The sequence below is a fragment of the Chroicocephalus ridibundus genome, chromosome Z (assembly GCF_963924245.1).
Source record: "Chroicocephalus ridibundus chromosome Z, bChrRid1.1, whole genome shotgun sequence".
NCBI lineage: Eukaryota > Metazoa > Chordata > Aves > Charadriiformes > Laridae > Chroicocephalus > Chroicocephalus ridibundus.
Genome location: NC_086316.1, coordinates 20,313,790 through 20,332,807, shown reverse-complemented (window position 1 = coordinate 20,332,807; position 19,018 = coordinate 20,313,790). Strand labels below are relative to the sequence as shown.

The 19,018-nt window shown below is 40.8% G+C and overlaps 1 protein-coding gene across 5 annotated transcripts in view; it reads right to left on the bottom strand.

Moving 5' to 3' along the window:
- Positions 1–17,402, bottom strand: part of SNX24 (sorting nexin 24) — a 90,641-nt gene extending 73,239 nt beyond the window's left edge. For 2 of the 5 annotated variants that reach the window (XM_063319706.1, XM_063319711.1), the window contains exon 1: positions 17,223–17,402. In XM_063319706.1, coding sequence (XP_063175776.1) covers positions 17,223–17,282 — 60 coding nt within the window. In that variant the 5' untranslated portion in view covers positions 17,283–17,402. Of the gene's footprint in view, positions 1–1,803; positions 1,825–17,222 lie in introns of those variants that run through there. The other 3 variants (XM_063319707.1, XM_063319710.1, XM_063319709.1) reach the window with 3 other exon arrangements.
- Between the last annotated feature and the right edge of the window lie 1,616 nt (positions 17,403–19,018).

Here is a 19,018-nt window from a genome sequence, read left to right as displayed (position 1 = left end):
CCAAGCTATCTACACCAAGAAAAGGGCCCTAAAGTCTATCAGAAACCTTGATTCGGTCTCTGTGGAAGTAGAAAGTAACAAATGCCAAAGCTATTGCCAAGCCAGCTTCAATACTAGACATACTACTACATCAGTAGGCTGCTCTGATCAAACTACAGCTTTTTATTCGTATTAGTTTCAAAGCCCCGATCCCTGTATAGCAGTGCAAAGCCACACTGTGACCGCATGGGTGTAAGTGTATTTGGCTGACTTGGGGATTTCCACACTCAGCTTCTTCTCAGAGTATTATTTCATGGCACCTCATCTCTTCTGTCCCCCACTAGCAGCTGGGCAGTCCATGCATGCAGTGAGCTCTCAGGTTAAAAATGTCCATAAGAACATTAGTCAGTAATCAAAGTTAAATCTTTAGTGTTTAGGACAGAGGCATATCACCATACTGCTGTACACCCAATATTTTGCACCAAGGCTTCTGTTTTAAGGTATTACTGCACATTCTTTGATCATTTCCTTAGTGTTAAGGCCAAAAAGCTACATCTAAACATGAGCAATAAATTAATTACATATATCAAAATTAAAGTGAATCTAAACTATCTGTGTATGCCTCTAAGGAGCAGGAGAGGATTAGAGTGGCAGGTGGCAGAGCACTATTATATTGCCTTGTTCTTGCTCTATCTGTGACTTCTGGCAAAGCACACAGTCTGCGACCCAACGGAGCATGTTAGCGCCCAACAGAAAGAACATGGGACGAAGCACACAAGAACTTTACTGAGAGTCATTACACAATGCCTCCTGCATGAGGGCAGAGATATGGTCTGTATTTCCAGTTAACATGCATGAAACATCAGGAAATGGAGATGACACTGATCTTTGAGCACCGAAGCATACACTGACAAGCAGCAGCTGATCCCACAAAGCTAAAAGTACCTGCTTGACTAATTCATTAAACAAATGCAAGATTAGGTGATACCTACAGCACATCTGCAGATAAAGGTATGCAACTTGGCAACAATGGTTGCCCTACAAATTCTGCAAGTGCTCTTTTAAAAAATACAATTCTTTGATCAGGTTTTGAAAACATTTGGGAATAAGTGGCACAAACTGCTTGGTCTTTGTTCTGTTATCTCAGTCATTAGTAAACCTGAAGAGCCTTCTAACTTTCCAAACTTGTAAAGTCTACTTTCATGCCCCTTCAAATGAGACAGGACTGAGGTGAAACACGTCTGTGCTCTTCAGGTGTTAACTCTGGGAGGGGCTCCTGCATGGCTTTCAGCTCCTACAAAAATGTGCCCGTGTCCTTTTTTAAAAGACAGATGAGTACAAAGGGTTGGACTGGGGCTGGAGACCCAGAGCTCTGATCAGGACTCCTGTCACTTCTGTCCTTGTGCTTCTTTCTGCTTCACAGCTAAGCCACCAATCTAGACAATTCTTAATAAGCTACCCATCTAGCAATTCAACATTTAGAAAGGTTTCATTTTATGGCAGATATTACACATAGGAAAAGGTGTACTGAGGTAAGTGTGGCACTAATTTTTTGCAGTTTCTTGACTAGCTTATAGAGGGAGATCTTGTCCCTAATGTTCTGCACCTCCCTTCATTGCTATGTACATTTAAAGTTATGAAAACAGATCAGGGGGGTCAAATTCTGAAGTACTAAACCAGTTACACAGTGAACACAAATGGTCTACTGAATAATATTAGCAGTGCTTAAAAAAGAAAAAAAATAAATAATCTGATGTGACAAGTCTGCTCTGAGCCCTGCTGTCACCTCAAAATTTAAAGCTGGGAGCAGAAAAAAATGATTACCTGCCAGGAGGACCTTGCAAAAGGCTCTCTTGAGCAAACTGACAAATGATGTTTCTTCTTCTGTATACAGAGATGGAGCGGCTCATGATTGTTTCAGCAACTCTTCCACTATGAGATGCTCCTACAATTCCCAGGAGAAGAGAACAGAGCTACTTTGGGTAAACTCTCAAGAGTTTTAGAAAGCCACAGAATTTATAAGTGATAAGAGGTTAGGGGGATGGATATAGGTAAAATTTTTGAAACAATGCAAAGGACAATTGCCCAGTGTCAAGGGAAGCTCACAAAAAGAAGCTTGAGGAAGACTTTGCTGGGAGATGGCCAGCTGGGCTTCAGAACATCCACAAAATTTGCTTACATGGGCTTTCTATATATTATATCCCAGTACTGAATTACCTCAGGTCTATTCTGGCTCTGTATTCCTGGGAGTTATCTGGCTCAGCCTGCTACCCACAGGCAGGATCAACTATACTTCTTACTCTTGACAGAAACATCTGAATCTTGTATAGACAGAGTTTACACACCCTGCTCCTGAAGGGTGTTCTGGTGCTGCAGCATCTTTATTATTCAGCAACATTTCATAATTAGTCTCTTTTAGTTCTTGTGGATAGGACAGGAAATTGCACAACATAGGACCACAGCATCTCCAATCCACAAACTGACTGCCTCCTTTCTTTTCTCAACAGCCTTTTATGTTACTAAGGATTATTATGAAGCTCCTGCTCAGTGTTCTCTTTTCAATTTAAACAGCCCCTGGTGTATTTCATTCTTCACACTGACCAGAGATGCAGAAGGCAGTGTAACACGTCATTATTTCCTCCTACACTGCCTTCTCCTGTGGACACTCTTTCCCACACACTCAGATGTTTCTTAGAATGCAGTACTAAAATTGGACATGGTACTCCATTCTTAGTATACACTCCTTATCGTTGATGTCTTTTTTAACATTCATCTTTTGAAACCCCAACATGCATTTTCCTATTCTGCAACAGCATGACATGAGTGACATGGCCATCTTGCGATGCACGATAAGACCCAGATCCTTTCAGGAATATCTGTTACCTAATCTCTTGAATCTTACTTCATGCTCCTGATTATTTTTGACAAAATACAGCACTTAGCACTACTTCCTATTGAATTAGCACCCCATTTTCCTTTCTTGAATAATGTTTCCAATTCATAAAAATTATTTTTAATTCTACTTTTGTTCTCCAGCACGTTCACAGTCACTTCCACCTTGGTGTTGACAGCAAATTTAATTAAGGACAGTCTTATTCTATCATCCAGGTTATTAAAACATCAAATCACGCAAGACCTCAAGCAGACCCCTCTGCAATACAACCCAGTAAATCCTTCCATTATTGACATACGCATGGGCTTCTGCGTACCTGCACCTACATATGTACAAACGCGTGTGTGCATGCACGTCTATGTTCTGCCCCTATCTGAATACAAGGAGATTACACTGACCGCAGTACTTGGTTGTTTTGATGTTTGTTTAGTGGCAACTGATTTAGATTGCCTTCAGTACCAACAAACTTGTGTTAACAGCACGCTCACTGGATTCAACTAACTTGTACTTTTCACAACAAACCACATTTTTTTTAACTAGGAAATAAGGCAGAGCTGTTTCACTGATGCACAAACAGCACACACGTAAGCTAGCACATTGCAAAAGTCTACGTTGTTTTAAGAAGTCATCCTACAAAAACCTCCACCAAGAAATAAAAGCAAAACATACTTCAAAAGCTGGTTTACATCAAGCTTAAAAATAAACTTTCCTTCTTTCTTTTTATGTGCAATATTGAACAGTGAGTTCTGATCCTAACACAGAATTTCCCTAAGGAACTGTATAACACAACAGTATTTTTCTGAATATATTTAGAACAGAAAAGGAAAAAAATGCAGCCTCATTTTAAAATTTTGCTTAGTTATGCAAAACTGCTAAGCAAATGTGGAAGCTACAGTGGGAAAGAAAGTGCAGACTTGCACAGACTTGCTAGCGGGGTGCTCAGAGTTACACTGCTGTCAGAAATTCCCTAGGTAAAACTAAAAAGAAATAGTTTGTGCTCAAGCATTTTTACAAATTCCTCAGAGATACCATAAATATTAATAAGAACATATTTTAAAACAGTCTGTTAAATATTAAGGCATGTGCATGTACACTATACTAATGTACAACAACCGAATAAAAATCTGCTCTTCCCACAAGATTCACTAAAATATTTCTTTTTTGGCTCTCCAGAGAAATCCTTGTTAACCCAAACTAACATGTTCAAAATAACAAGATTCAATGATCCGGCAGTTTTTAAGAACAGATTACTGACATGGTTTTGAATGTTTCTTAGATGAAATCACTAACATTAACACCTTCACATTAATCGACTGGTGTCAGCAGAATTCTGGAGAGCTATGCTGCAGGCTCCAACACCAAAGTAGTAATCAATTAAGGAAGTCAGCTGAAAAAAATGATGCAAAGATCAGAGTTGTCAATGGCAAAATAATTTCATCCAGTGGTGTCAAAGGAAGAGTGAAAAAATGCCACATATTTACTGCATTATGCAAGAAAACTATTCCAAATAAAGATTTAGTAATCCAATAATTGTCAAATAACTATTGCAATTAAAATCTATGAAGAAATTCTTCAGGAATCTATATTCTAGACCATATTTATATAATTTTATACTAGATACATTTCAGTATAAATTGTACAAGTTTTGTTGTTTTTTTTTCTTTTTTACAGTATTAAAGAATGTACTTGCTAAAAAATCCAGTTATTTTATTTAGAGAGTACTAAAACTCCAAATAATAAATACAGAGTTAAAAACCAAGAAAAAAAATATATACAGTTTAGTGTCCGGAAATTAATTAACATTTTTACACACCTTTTACATTTTTCTTTTTGAATAGGAAGAAACAAAGCTACTGATTTTTGACTATATGTTCCATCTGTAAACAACTCTTCAGCACAAATAACACTGCTCTATTGAGCTGCTGAGTTCTTGAACCTGCTGAGTTAGCAAGGATGTCCACAGCAGGGTGTTGAGAAGGAGAGCGTTAAATACCACTCAAAATAGGGTTCTCGTTTCTCCATACTCTTTGTTTGGCTATCACCATCATGAGGGCCTCTACCATGCTACGTGCCATAGAAAGCTACCTGACACAATCTGTAGTGCATTCTTTACCTTCCACAAGCAAACCATCAGAATCTATTAAAATTACTTTACGCCGATAGCACTAGAGACATGACAAATCACAGGCCAAGAGTCAGATACCAAAGAATGTGTCTCAGGGCGTTGGGGCCAGGCCCATTTGCAAGCAAATGATATTGTGTGAAGCTGGCATGCTCAGTGCATGACAAACTGATGCAATTTCAGTACTGTCGGAGAAGCTGGGTGAGATTTCTCTGATGCTGGCTACGGTTAGTGTACAGAATTGTGCAGAGTTCCCAGATTTGAATCACTTGGGGCCTGAGAGGGCTTCACTTGACAAGCCACAAATAATTACACTACACTCTTTCTATTGTACTCTATTATTTTGCCTCTTATCTCTAGGCTTTGAGCACTCATGAACAAGCAAGGTCGCTTCTATTTTGACCATGATGCAACAAAACATTGTTCTTTTGTGATATGATAAATAAAACACAGCCCTGCAGACTAAACATTTTTATCAGGTCCATTTTCCACTTTTATAAGCAACAACAACTTTGGGAGCTTCTTAGAAGAGTAGAGGTTGGAAATAACCATGCAGGCAAGTTCATGAGCTTTTCACTTAGGAGTGTGATACAGCTATCTCGTTATTGTAAAAACTCATTTGAGAAATGGGGCATTAAGTTCTTACCCCGTAACAGATAACAGTTGTATCTGTGATTACTTTAAGCAGGTTTTTACCCCCTTTCAAATCACCAATTTTTTGACAATTTAGTTTGCGAGTAGCAAAAAATAGTTTTGAATGTGTGCAGTATGTTGCCAGTTCTTTCCCAGATACCAAATGCACTTCAAAGCTAAAGTAACTGCATTGTCTATATCAGTTCACAAAATATGTCATTTAAACACCTAGGAAAGTTTTTTGTTGGTCATATTATCCTGGCCAATGCATTTTAAAAGAGTAATGACATTGATCACGTCCACAGGCAAAAGAAAAAGCAGTGGCTTTCATGGTTTCAGGAACTAACTTTTAGTCATCTTTTCTTAGTTTACAGAACAATTTCTTCTTTCAGAAGAAATTCCCTTCTTTCTCCCATGGTCTAGGCAGAATTTTTAATTTAGAGTTCCATATTACAAACCAGATGGTTCCAGGGTTTTCAGCCTTAAAACTACATTTAGGGTTTTCTAAAGCCACAATTAGATACAAACCATCTAGTAGTAATGGAAAAATTCAAATATAGAACTAAATACACATAGAGAAAAAAATCATTCTACCAAGTACCTTAAAACGGTTTCTGATTTCCATTAGTGTATTCTCCTTATGTTTACTTTCCAGATAAATACACAATAGCAAGTAGGCACCAAAAGGTAAAGAGAAAATGTTAAAGGACCTAGACGCAAGTGCTGAAATTAGAGTATATTCTCCTACTTTGTCTCTAATTCAGGCCAACATAAGGATTGTCTTATTTGAGTGGAGACAATTACTATCCTCAATAACACTCCTAACAAGTTCTTACCCAGTTGTTTTAAAACACATCTAAAAATATCCTTTCCCTCTTCCCAACTGGCACTAAGAATTTATGGCAAAACCTGAAGTCTGACATTGTAACATTTTTGCCAAGGCAAGGTAAAACCAAAACTACTAAAGGAACAGTTTTTGATATAACGGAGAAATATGGAAAGGAAATTTTAAAAAAATAAAAAAGCATACTCAGCTGTACTTCACAATCTACTTGAGCTTAATAATCTCTCTGTGAAACAGGAATTTTTAAAACATACAGAGGAAATAGTGCAAAGATTGTACTCCTACCAATCACACATCCACGTACTGAGTGCTCAGCAAAAGGAAAGCCTCTGACATTTTCTATTCAATACCAAAAATAGAATTTTTCAGTATTTACTGACTTTTTATGCTCCCTCACTGCAACATAAAAATGGAAGCTAGGTCTTTGGCTTTTAGAGGGAGAATGGATCTTTAATTAAAATCTAGTTTTTAAAAGTTCTCTAGCCTGCTTTTAAGAGTGGAGCATTTTGGAGTTTCATCTAGTGTATGTCATCATGAGACATAATTTTTTTTTAGAATTTGGAGGAACGCAGAAAAGCAACAGGCTAATTTATTTTCTGATTCTATAATGGCATAACACTCAATTACAAATTTGGTTTGCATTTTTTTCCCTGAACATCCATTTCTTCACATCTTTCAAGCAAAGTTAATATTTTTATAACATTGCCTGACATTACTATAAGTCTATTAATCCATTAATTTATGATTAAACTGAAGACACGTTCCTTATGTTTCCACATCTCAAAAGAACAACAATGTTAAGACTGTAACTACCATCACAACTTGACTGCAAGGAAAACTCATGACCAGGGAGTGCTAGTACTGGAAAGAGCTTGATTACTAAGTAAAGGGTATGGAAGGGAATCTATATGCAAAGAAACAGTCCTGTGCAAGACCAGAAGTGAAGGCAGTTAGCATGGTCACTTTTCATAAAAGCAGTTCACTGTAATCAATACAAACTTGCTGTTGAACAATTGATTGTTTCACCACATAATCAAGATTCTTTGTTTGTCTTTACGTAAAAGATGATAGGAAAGCTTTAGATTTCATTATTTTCCAATTTGGAGATACTGCAGCACATGAATACCTTCTGCCTTGGTATAAAAAGGGAATCCATTTTTAAAAAGTGAATCAATTACAGGAGGAGACAAGGAATATAAAAAATAATAATAATAATGAGGATAGGTATTCAGGGTAAACTAGTGGGAGAAAAGACTTTCACAGAAGTTTTATCTTCACTATATTAAAGAATTAAGTAGTGAAACAATAACAACACTGTTTTCGATTGACATTACTTTTCACAGCATCTCATCAGGCAAACAACTATGACCAAGTATAGGCAATGCTTTTCAAGAGTGATTTCTGAAACTGTGTACCATGTACCCAATTCAGCAACTGTCACCTCGATGCCCTGGTCTTAACTGGGACCCACAAACATTCTGACATACAAATAAATAATATACTAAATGGAAGAAGCAGTGGAGGTTTGGCTGTCACTTCTTATAAATTAACTACTCTAGCTGCACTGGTGGTAGCTTCAACATCCAAAAGCATCTTCTCAGATTTCCTATTTATATGTTTTTAGAACTGAAGGTTGTTTTGAACAGGAGGTGGAGCTCTTACTGCACCAGCAGAGGAGGAATGAGAGGAAAAATACTTTGTTTAGAACCTGGAATGGAAACGGTGCTCCTTTCTCATGGTATGCTCTTTCTGTCCTGTCTTATTTCAATGCCTAAAAGTATCCAAGCACTACCATTGCACCCCAAAAATTTTATTTTAAAGAAAACCAACAACCACACAATGTTTAACGGCTTGTGTAATGTGGAATGTTTATAACATGATATATAAAGTTGAAATAATAATTTTTAAAAATAACTGTTCCCAGGAAGAGAATATCCCTGTTCCAGCTACAAAATCTTTAACATCAGGACACCTAAGAACAAATAGTTTGTTAACAGACTACATACATTTCTCCTCTAATTTCCCATTAAAAATAGAATGCCACTTTCAAGGGGGACGATGATACTTCTGCTTTGTCACCAAAATCCCCTTCCAGAATGCCCTACAAAATGCTATTTAGCCTTCCCCAAGCCACAGGAAGTCCAGGTTTATAGAAAACTGAAAATGAGAAGTTGCTACAAGTCCTCATATAATTCTTGTAAACAGGAGAAATAATGGTTGCTATTGTGCTTACAACAGGAGTATTCAAAACGCAGTAGCTGGAAAGCTTCCATTAGCACACTTCCATGGTGCATACCTAACGTTAAGTACTTCCACTGTACCCAAATGTAGTACTGAAGTTCTACCACCAAGTGCTCTGCCATGCAAGCCTGCCTTCTCAATGTTCTCCCCACCACCAGGCTGACAGAAAGACCTTTCTCCACCTCATCAGAGCTGGGTGGAGACTGACTAAACTTTGTCCTCAGTGGCCTGTTGCGTAAGAAACACAATTAGGTCACTAAGCTGCAGCATAAAATCCCATCGATTTCTTTCCTGTTTCTTGTGAATTCAAAGATTATCATTACAAGAACCACTAAGATCTACGTATATTCAGTCTCCATACAAGCAATCCTTTAAGTTCCTCCAGGTAAAAAATTCAAGAAGGAACTTAAAAAGAGAGACAGTTAAGGCCAAGACGAATGTGTCCATGTAAATTAGCAGCACAGACAACATTCCTCACAAAGACTACAAAAACTGAGATCTGTAAGTGGGTGGATATCTGGTGGTATTTTCCAATGCATAATTTGGATTGTAATGGTTTGAAGAATTGTCATTCAAAGTTTCCAGTTATTCTAAAAATAAATACCTATTATTAGAAAGAAAGCTTTCTAAAACTGCTCCTGCAATACTAATTTAATTAATGTAATAACCTAGTCACTGCTGTAGATGAAAAACACATCCTCAGCTTCTCCAGGACTCACCAGTCACCTAACATAAAAATGGTATCATATACTAAAATTCCAAGGTAACTTAATAAATACCATGACAATGATGACTAACTATCAGTTAAACCTGGAATGAATTACATAAGGCATTAAAAAGTTCAAAGACCAATTAAAATGTGCTTTACAGTAATAAAAAAAAAAAAAAAGAAGAATGCATCTTCCCTCATGTTGCATTTTAAAGCCTGGTGTGTTCTCACTCTTGGGAGGTAAAGAATGTACATAATGTTTAACACTATCTTTGTTGACAAGATTTTACAAGTATCACAACTTGATGCTATACAGACAGAAAACACCAGCAGGAACAGTTAAGCATGAATCCCTCTGATGAAATAATTCCATTGGTAGTGTCGTATTATTAACAAAGTTTTGCCACTACTACCTCTCAAAGATTCGATGGAATTCATATATATCTTTATTGTGATGCATGTTCGAACACTCTGCTACCCCCTATCTTTCTGAAAATGTAACTTCCTCATCAAAACCACAACTCAGTAGATCTTGGGAGAGAACTGCGTAATGCATGCTTTGCAGTTATGGTTTACTGACAGAATGTGTCAAATTTTGGTCTTTCAGATGGTAAATTGATATAGGTAATCATGCTATTGCTTCTTTATCCTACTGCTGAACCCCCCTCAGGAATATATCGAAAGTGATTTCTTACTCAGAGAAATCTTACATGGCCCTTTCCACTAGGATTTCATGACTGCGAATCAGGGGGCTTTAAGCAATTGCACAACAATTAGAGATCACTGCAGTTCTATTCTCTGTGTAATCTGTCCACACCTCGAAGCAGATTAAACACATAAAAAAGGAAACAGCTTTAGCTGATTGTTATGTATACATTCAGTCAGTTTTTCACTTTGATTTTACCTTTTTCCAGTTTCTGCCTTAGCTGTCTTCCTGCGCACTGCAAAATTCTGTGTGTCTTACTTCACACTCAAGTTCCTGTTGCATATCAAGTGGTCAGTTTCGTATCACTGACTCAAAGTCTCTCAACAGGAAAACAGACTGGAGGAAAAAAATTTCATCATCACTGATGACAAAGGCACACCTTAACAACAACAAAAAAAATATCTTCAGTAACAGAAATCTTTGGCCTAAACTATCAGGTCTATTTCTTTCACTTCCACTATTTCTTCCATGCTCCTTCACTGGAACTGAAAAAAACAAGTGTCAAAATAGGATTTTTCTGACATTACAGAAGCACTGGCACCTGTCAAATTATCTTTATCTTCTTCATCTTCTCAGGTAGGAGACAGAAGTATCTGTACAGACCTACTCTGACTGCCTTGTGGAGTAACCAGGACATTTAAAAATCCTCTACGCAGACACTAAGACAATAAAAAAGTCTAACTGATCTATCATCTATTATTTCTGGTTAACTTCTTTGAATTTGGAGTAACTGGTCTGTTACTGATTTCAATAGGACTTATGACACAAGGTAACACGTGGTGAACTTGTAAGCGAGACCAGTAAGCAAGCAGTCTTCACAATGGCAGATTTCATACTCAAGGCACACAGAGCCTGTTCAGGTTTTTTAAACTATCATGTTCACACAGTCCAGAGACCCAGTGAAAGGGTTAGAATAATAATACTTTAAAGTGTTTTTACATAAACTTACTCACATAATTACTCCGTCCATGCTTTATAAATACAATATTTATAAATATTCTCCCTTTATCTTTCACATTTATCACTTGCTACTGTGGCTTACTCTTAGGCTTCATATGGAAGAACATCTAACAACTCCCCTTTTTGACTCTACGCACATTTACAACAGTAAAAAATGCTGGAATACATAAGCTATACCAAACTTTAAGTTCTTGTATTTTTATACTTCCATAAATGAGAGTATGCCTAGTAATTAAGCCACTTTTACCATGGTAAAGTCCATGGACTTTCAAAAAATCCACAGTACTTCAGGATCTTTCATGTCATATTGTACTTCCACAACATCTGCAACTCCAGGAGCAATTTGGGTAGTAGTATTGGAAGTGTTAATTAAAAACGTAGTAAGCACATGTGTCAGTCAAGTATGCCCTCTGCTCTACAACACATTTAAATGTATGTCACCTTGACCTGCAATATACCACTGTAAAATTTTTTTGGTCAATATAAGTCAACTGTGTACTAATTTATTCAGTAAGTTTCCTAGCATCTGAATCAACATTAGAAATCTAACTAGTATTTATTATTCTGTTATTGACAAAGAGAGCATATTTAAATGATAACAAGAACACATGGGTGTCATTTCGAAGTTGAATTGTTCCCTAGGGACACCCTTAGTAAGCGTCTACATTTAAAGGTCATTCACTGCCAAATTATGAACAACTGTTGCATTCATTAGCACAGGCTCAATAGTTTGGACGCTAGTGTCATCAATTTAAACGGACAATGAAATTTAATTGTCCACAAGGAAAACAGACATTTTCCTTATTCTGTGTTTCATCATTTTACGTATACTCCAAACAGAACTGGAACAAGAGCAAGTTTACTCTGTATTTTTTCTTGCAGAGGTGGTGGTAGTGAAAAAAAGGCTTTCAAGGTTTTATATCAGAGGAAGAGTGCTTTAGTAAAGCTGAGCTCATGAAAAAAAAAAAAGACTGAGAGTGTTTCCCATTTACATTGTTAGCAGAGCCCTATCTCAAGTGTTGCATTATAGACTTTTCCCTCATTTTTCTTTCTAATCTTTTATCTCTCTAAGCTGATCTTTCACTGGTCAAGACCCCACCCTTTCTATTTCTTCATTTCTCTGTATTTTTCCCCTTTGAAGCTAGGGAGAATTTCCAGTTTCTCTGGAAAGTCACTCCCACCCTGTACCCAGAGCTGCATTCTGCTTCTACAGCAAGCCCGTAGTTGATGGGTCTGTGCCCATTCCACTTTACCAGTGAGTGCTGCCTAGCCATACCAAGTCGAAAATCATCTGAAACAACAGGTTTCAGGGAAGGCAAGCTGAAAACAAAAAAAAGGAAGTTGGCAATGAGCTTCCTTAAAGAAAAGGACAAACACTCTTTTTGACTCTTTCCCTTCCAGGCAGTGAAAATACACAGTGGCAGGCTGAATCCGAGAGGAACTGGATTCTGTTCTGCTAAAGATAAGGAACCAGGAACTCCGAGACTTCAGGAAAGCACATTTTGGTAGCCATGCAGAGAGGAAAGAGTCTCCCTCCGGTCTCTCATTTCATTCAAGAGGACACCATCATCACTGTTTCTAGCAAAGAAACTAGAATAACCAACACCACACTTCTCAAGTGCCCTCTTCAGCCCTGTTTCTCTGCAACGGACCCTGACAATCACAGTGCAGAAGACACCCTCTGTAACCCCCTGGCACGTTACTGGGCTGGTGAGCAATCTTCTATCTGTCTCAAGCTCCATCATCCTTTTCTGCTATTAACCACATCATCTCTGATAGTTCCTTGTTTTAGCTACTCCAAGAAAACATTGTCATTCTGAACAAGTTATCACTTGTGGGAAAGAAAACAGTAAAACCTCAAGCTGTGTAAAGTACTACTCCTGTGATCACAAAATCATAGAACAGCTTGGGTTGGAAGGGACCTTTAAAGGTCATCTAGTCCAACGCCCCTGCAATAAGCAGGGACATCGTCAACTCAATCAGGTTGCTCAGAGCCCTGTCCAACCTGACCTTGAATGTTTCCAGGGATAGAGCATCTACAACCTCTGTAGATAACCTGTTCGAGTGCTTCACCACCCACATCGTAAAAAATTTCTTCCTTATATCAGATCTGAATCTACCCTCTTTTAGTTTAAAGTCATTATCTCTTGTCCTATTGCAACAGGCCATACTAAAAAGCCTCTCCTCATCTTTCTTACTAGCCTCCTTTAAGTATTAAAAGGCTGCAATAAGGTCTCTCTGGAGCCTTCTTTTCTCCAGCCTGAACAACCCCAACTGTCTCAGCCTCTCCTTGTAGGAGAGGTGTTCCATCCCGCTCATCATTTTTGTGACCCTCCTCCGGACCCGATTCAGCAGGTCCATGTGTTTCCTGTGCTGAGGACTTCAGAGCTGGATGCAGTACTCCAGCTGGGGTCTCACCAGAGCGGAGTAGAGGGCTAGAATCATTTCTTTTGATGCAGCCCAGGATACGATGGGCTTTCTGGGCTGCGAGCGCATGTTGCCAGCTCATGTCCAGCTTTTCATCCACCAGCAACCCCAGGTCCTTCTCGGCAGGGCTGCTCTCAATCCTTTCATCCCTGACTCTGTATCGATACCTGGGGTTGTCCCAACCCCAGCGCAGGACCTGGCACTTGGCCTTGTTGAACCTCATGAGGTTCACACCATCCTGCTTCTCCAGCTTGTTCAGGTTCCTCTGGACGGCATCCTGTCCTTCACTTGATGTTGTCTGCAAACTTGCTGAGGGTGCACTCGATCCCACTGTCTATGTCATTGATGAAGACATTAAACAGTACTAGCCCCCGTACAGACCCCTGAGGGATACCACTTGTCACTGATCTCCATCTGGAGATTGAGCCATTGACCACTACCCTCTGGATGCAAACATCCAGCCAACTCCTCATCCACCAAACAGTCCACCCATCAAATCCGTATCTCTCCAATTTAGAGAGAAGAATGTGGTGGGAACTGTGTCAAAGGCCCTATAGAAGTCCAGACAGATCACACCACTTCCCTCGTCCACTGATGCAGTCACTCCATCATAGAACACCACTAAGCTGGTCAGGCAGGACTTGTTCTTGGTGAAGCCATGCTGGCTTTCTTGAATTGCCTCCCTGTCCTCCATGTGCCTTAGCATAACTTCTAGGAGAATCTGTTCCATGATCTTCCCAGGCACAGAGGTGAGTCTGCCAGGTGGGTAGTTCTCAGTGTCCTCCTTTCTACCTTTTTTACAAATGGGTGCAACGTTTCCCTTTCACCGGGGACTTCCCCTGACTGCCATGAATTTTCAAATCTTGTGTAGAGTGGCTTGGCAACTACATCAGCCAACCCCTTCAGGTCCCATAGACTTGTCAGGTTCCTCAGGTGGTCTCAACACTGATCTTCTCTTACAGTGGGAGGGACTTTGCTACCCCAGTCCCTGACATGTGGTCCATCCACTGGAGAGGTGTGGGAAGAGAGGTTGCCAGTGAAGACTGAGGCAAAAAAGTTGTTAAGTACCCCAGCCTTCTCCTCATCCGTTGTTACCAGTTTGCCAGCCGTGTTCATCAGAGGCCATATGCTTTCTTTGACCTTTATCACCATACTGTTTTAAATGTTAATACTATACATAAGCCTGATGATGCAAAATAACTGAAATTGAACTATCTATATAATTTCACAGAAAAAAAACATACTTCACTCAGATACACTGCATTATTCCAGGTAAGCACCCATCCCCTTCAATTTGAAGGTTACATTTCAAAGAGATTCAATACTTCACAGAGTCACTTCCTGTGCTTATCTCGACTTTTCTAATGCATCAGATTCAGGCAGCACAGAACTGGTGAAACATCTACTTAATCACAAAGTCTTCAACATTCTGCAAGCCCCATCTTTTATAGCGGTATCTACCAAACCCACAGCTTCTGACTGTTAACGCCCACAAACTGAGGTCCAAAAGAATGAGAGCTGATGTGGTCTGGACACAGCAACATTCACAAGCACCAGCTGTCCAAGTGAAATCACATTTTCGTTCAATGGAAAACAATTCCTATGTTACTGGTTTGTCTTATGTAAATATCTCTGCCTACGCAATATCTTCCTAGCTAGTACACAGCAATGGTAAACTCTCATTAATCTCAGTTTTGCTGGAGGGAGGGCTTATAGTGTAGTCATTTGCATCGGCCATGAATTTCTATACTTGGAACAATACTTATGCAGATTATTTAGCAATGTAACAAATTGACAATTACATTAGAATACGCCTTGCTCATGCATAGTCCATAAACTCTTTAAAACATAAAGGAAATACACCATGTTATTATCAGCACAGAATTCCATGTTCTCTCCCACAAGCACGTCTGACTCAGAGCAATATTAGCTGTGACTTCTAGTACAGTTTCATGATCAGGGAAATCCTTGAACTGATGCATCCGATAGCTTAAAGCATGATAAATTTTGTATGGGACGTGGAATAGAACCCCACTCATCTGATTGAAGAGGCCAACTAATCATGCAAGAACAACTACCAAACTATTGAGCTTGAGAAAGTTTCAGATGCATGAGTTTGACTCATCACCAGTGACCTGAGAGTAACAGTGCTGTAATAATCAAACATTTTCACTTTCAAGGTCATTTTCTTGAAAGACTTCCAGAAAGATACAGTTTCATTTCTGATTTCTTTCATGCTTACATAGCTTAACATTTATAAAATTTAAAATAGCAAATCCTCTAGATAGGAGGATTTACTGACAGAATTACTATTAAAGAAATAAAAAACAGACTAAAACCAAATAATATATATATTGCTATGAAAAATCCTATTTGTGCAATATGCTCACTCTGTCACTTCAACTAGCCTGCCCAACTGTGATATGCTGGGATCAGTCTGTGCTATTATAACCACACTCAATCAGAATGTTTTAAAGGCGATTTCATTCCCTAAAATCACACAGACATGTTGTAGGGGGACCACTTGCATTTAAGTTCACCTAAGGCAGAAACATTAATGCAGTCACACTCCCACATTAACGCATATGAAGTGGTTTACAAGGCTTGTAAATACTTGCCAATATTACAGTATTTACAGTGACAGTGAGGACCAAAGAATATACAGCATTAGCATCAGGCAGATGCACTTGCTTCATGCAACTATGCCTACATGGATCAATCTTCTAGCACTTCCACAACATTAGATTTTTTTCCCGGTATTTCTTAACAGCTCAAAACTACCAAATGAATAAATTTAATAAAAATAAGCTAGCTTTGAAGATCCACCTTAAGTCAAACGCCTTGGACTTTGGTCCAGAGCATCCCATCTTGTGGAAAACTTACAGCTCAACAGCTCCTTGGGATGAGAAAACCACCAAGGTCAAAAAGGACATCTGAGAACTGTGTAGACTAAGCCCTCTGCTCAAGCAGGGTCAGCTACAGCAGGGTGCCCAGAACCATGTCCACTCAGGTTTTGAGAACCTCCAAGGATGGAGACTCCACAGTCCTCTGGGCAACCTGTGACAGTGCTTGACCACCCTCGTGGTAACAAAACAGTTTTGTCTTATATTTAAATGGTATTCCTTGTATTTTGATGCGTGCCTATTGCCACTTGTACTGTCACCGGGCACCAACGAGAAGAGTCTGGCTCCCTCTTCCCCATTCCCTCTGCTGAGGTTATTTGTATACAGCAATGAGATTCCCCCATGAGCCTTCTCCAGGCCGAACAGTCTCCGCTCTCTCCACTTTTCCTCACGCGAGAGACGCCCCTGTCCCGTCATCATGTTTGGCCCTGCGCTGGGGAGCCCGCACCTGGACCTGGTGATGCGCCTCTCTCTGCCGGGCCCAGCGGCACGGCAGCCCCACCTCTCCCCCCGACCCGCTGCCCACGCTGCGTTAACCGCTGTCGCTACCGCCACCGCTCCACAGCATGAAGCTCGCCTGGGCCAGGAGATGCCCGACGGGTCGAGGCCAACCTTCCTGCGACGAGGTGGCCAGAGCAGGCCTCATCAGGGGAGGCAAGGGGAGGGCAGGGCGGCCCCGTCCCGCCCCGCGGGCCCCTCAGGCCGGCACCTGCGTGGCGGCCTGGCCCCCGGGCCGGCCCCCGCTCGCCCGCCGCCACATCGCGTTCCCCGAGGCGCGGGGGTCTCCCGCCCCGCCGCCCCTCACCGTGTAGCCCCGCTCCAGCTCGCTCTCCTCGTAGCGGAAGGAGGGGATGTACACCTCCATGGCGGCCCGCGGGGAGGGGAACGGAGGGGGGAGGGAGGGGCGCCGGCTCCCCCTCAGGGCGGCGGGCGAGCGGCGAGCAGCGGCGGCGGCGCCGCGGCCATCTGCACGCGGCACGTGACGCCGCCCACGTGACCCCGGGCGGGGCGGGACTGGACGGGCCGTTCTCCTCCCCTCAGCCCCGGCGGCGGCTCACGAACGGAGGAAGGCAGGCGGGAAGGGGGAAAAACCGGCTTTAAGGGCGTGCGAGGAAGCGGTGCCGGTGGAGTGGAGGGTCGAGGCCTTTCCCCGGACTAGGCAGGGGGCTGGCCGCACGCCAGCAGAGCGGCGGTGCCACCGTCGTCGCGGTACCCAGCTCTGGGCGGGGGGGAGGTGAGAGGAGGGCGGGTTCCTCTGAAAACACCGTATTTGTAAAAGCAAAGTTTGAAAGCACCTGCTTTAATATGCCAGGGCAGCAGTGTTGCTTTGGAGCACAGAAAAACGTGGAGAAAAGAAACTAACTTCCAAAGGGATTAATTTATCCATTTGCAGCATGGCTCAAACCACTCCCTAGGCCTGCTTGGTCAACAAACTCCTAATAGCTGTACAAATACGGTACCTTTCATAATGCCTGTTGTGAACTGGTACATGAAATTAAGGGGGAAAAAAAAAAAAGGTCAGCACGGAGGAGAGTTGCCTGTATTGTGGCTGTTCCTGAGAAGCTGCCTCTTGCTTCATCATTTAGCAGAGCAAACCAAACCATTTCAGAGAAGTGTAGATGATTTCTAGTCATGGGGAAAATAAAATGGAACTTCTCTACCTCCCCAAAATAAGCATCTGTGTTGATGACTTCAGCAGTAATGGGGGCAGAAACAGAGGGTGCAATGCTGGGTGCATTTAGTAGTCAGTGCAGTTGCGCAGGATAACGCTCCCATCTCACACAAATTTGCTAACCCCAAGCTTCAGGACCATTCAGAAGCACTGCAAAATGACAACAAACTGCAGGTGTTTTAGATAGCAGTACCTTAAAACTCACCTTGTAAGGTTTTATGAATGCTGGAGAGTCTCAGAGGCTAAATGGTTAAGACATGCAACTTTACCATCTGCCACTGATCTTTTAAAGAGTAACACCCCATTATAAATTCATGTGTATACAGGGCTTGATTTTGCATAAGCAGAGTCAAGTATAAAAATGTAACTCAAAAATGGGCAGAAAACAAATTATTGCTTTTATCTGACCTCTGGTTACGCTATCTTGGTGCTTCCAAGATCAGCTTTTTGAAACATCTGAAAACTAATTTGCTTCCTTCTAGACTAGTAACATCAGGGAAAAAACATTACAAGCTCTTTTTCCCTCCACTTCTCTTCATTTTACTGCCAGTTAAATTTAATTATATTTTGCTTTAAGCAAAGATCTGTGACCTGAAGAATTCAATACAAAATGGAAGGCTTTTGACTAAAACCAAGAGGACTAAAGCAAACCACACTAGTTCACTTTGCTAAATTAAAGCAAAGTAACAACGATACATAATAAAAAATGACATGAAATCAAAGCATGATAGTCCTCAGGCATTTCCACAATGCTGCTCCTGTGGCAGTGTCCTCAACTGCAGACGACCAGCAGGACAGTCCCAGTGCTGCTCTGTGGTAGTGGTGACAGGGGCGAACAGGTTTCCAGTCCCCATGTGCTCTTGCTGTAGGGACCGTGTCTTTGGAACACAGTGATGACCGAAGGGAGTGAATAAGGAATCCCATTTTCC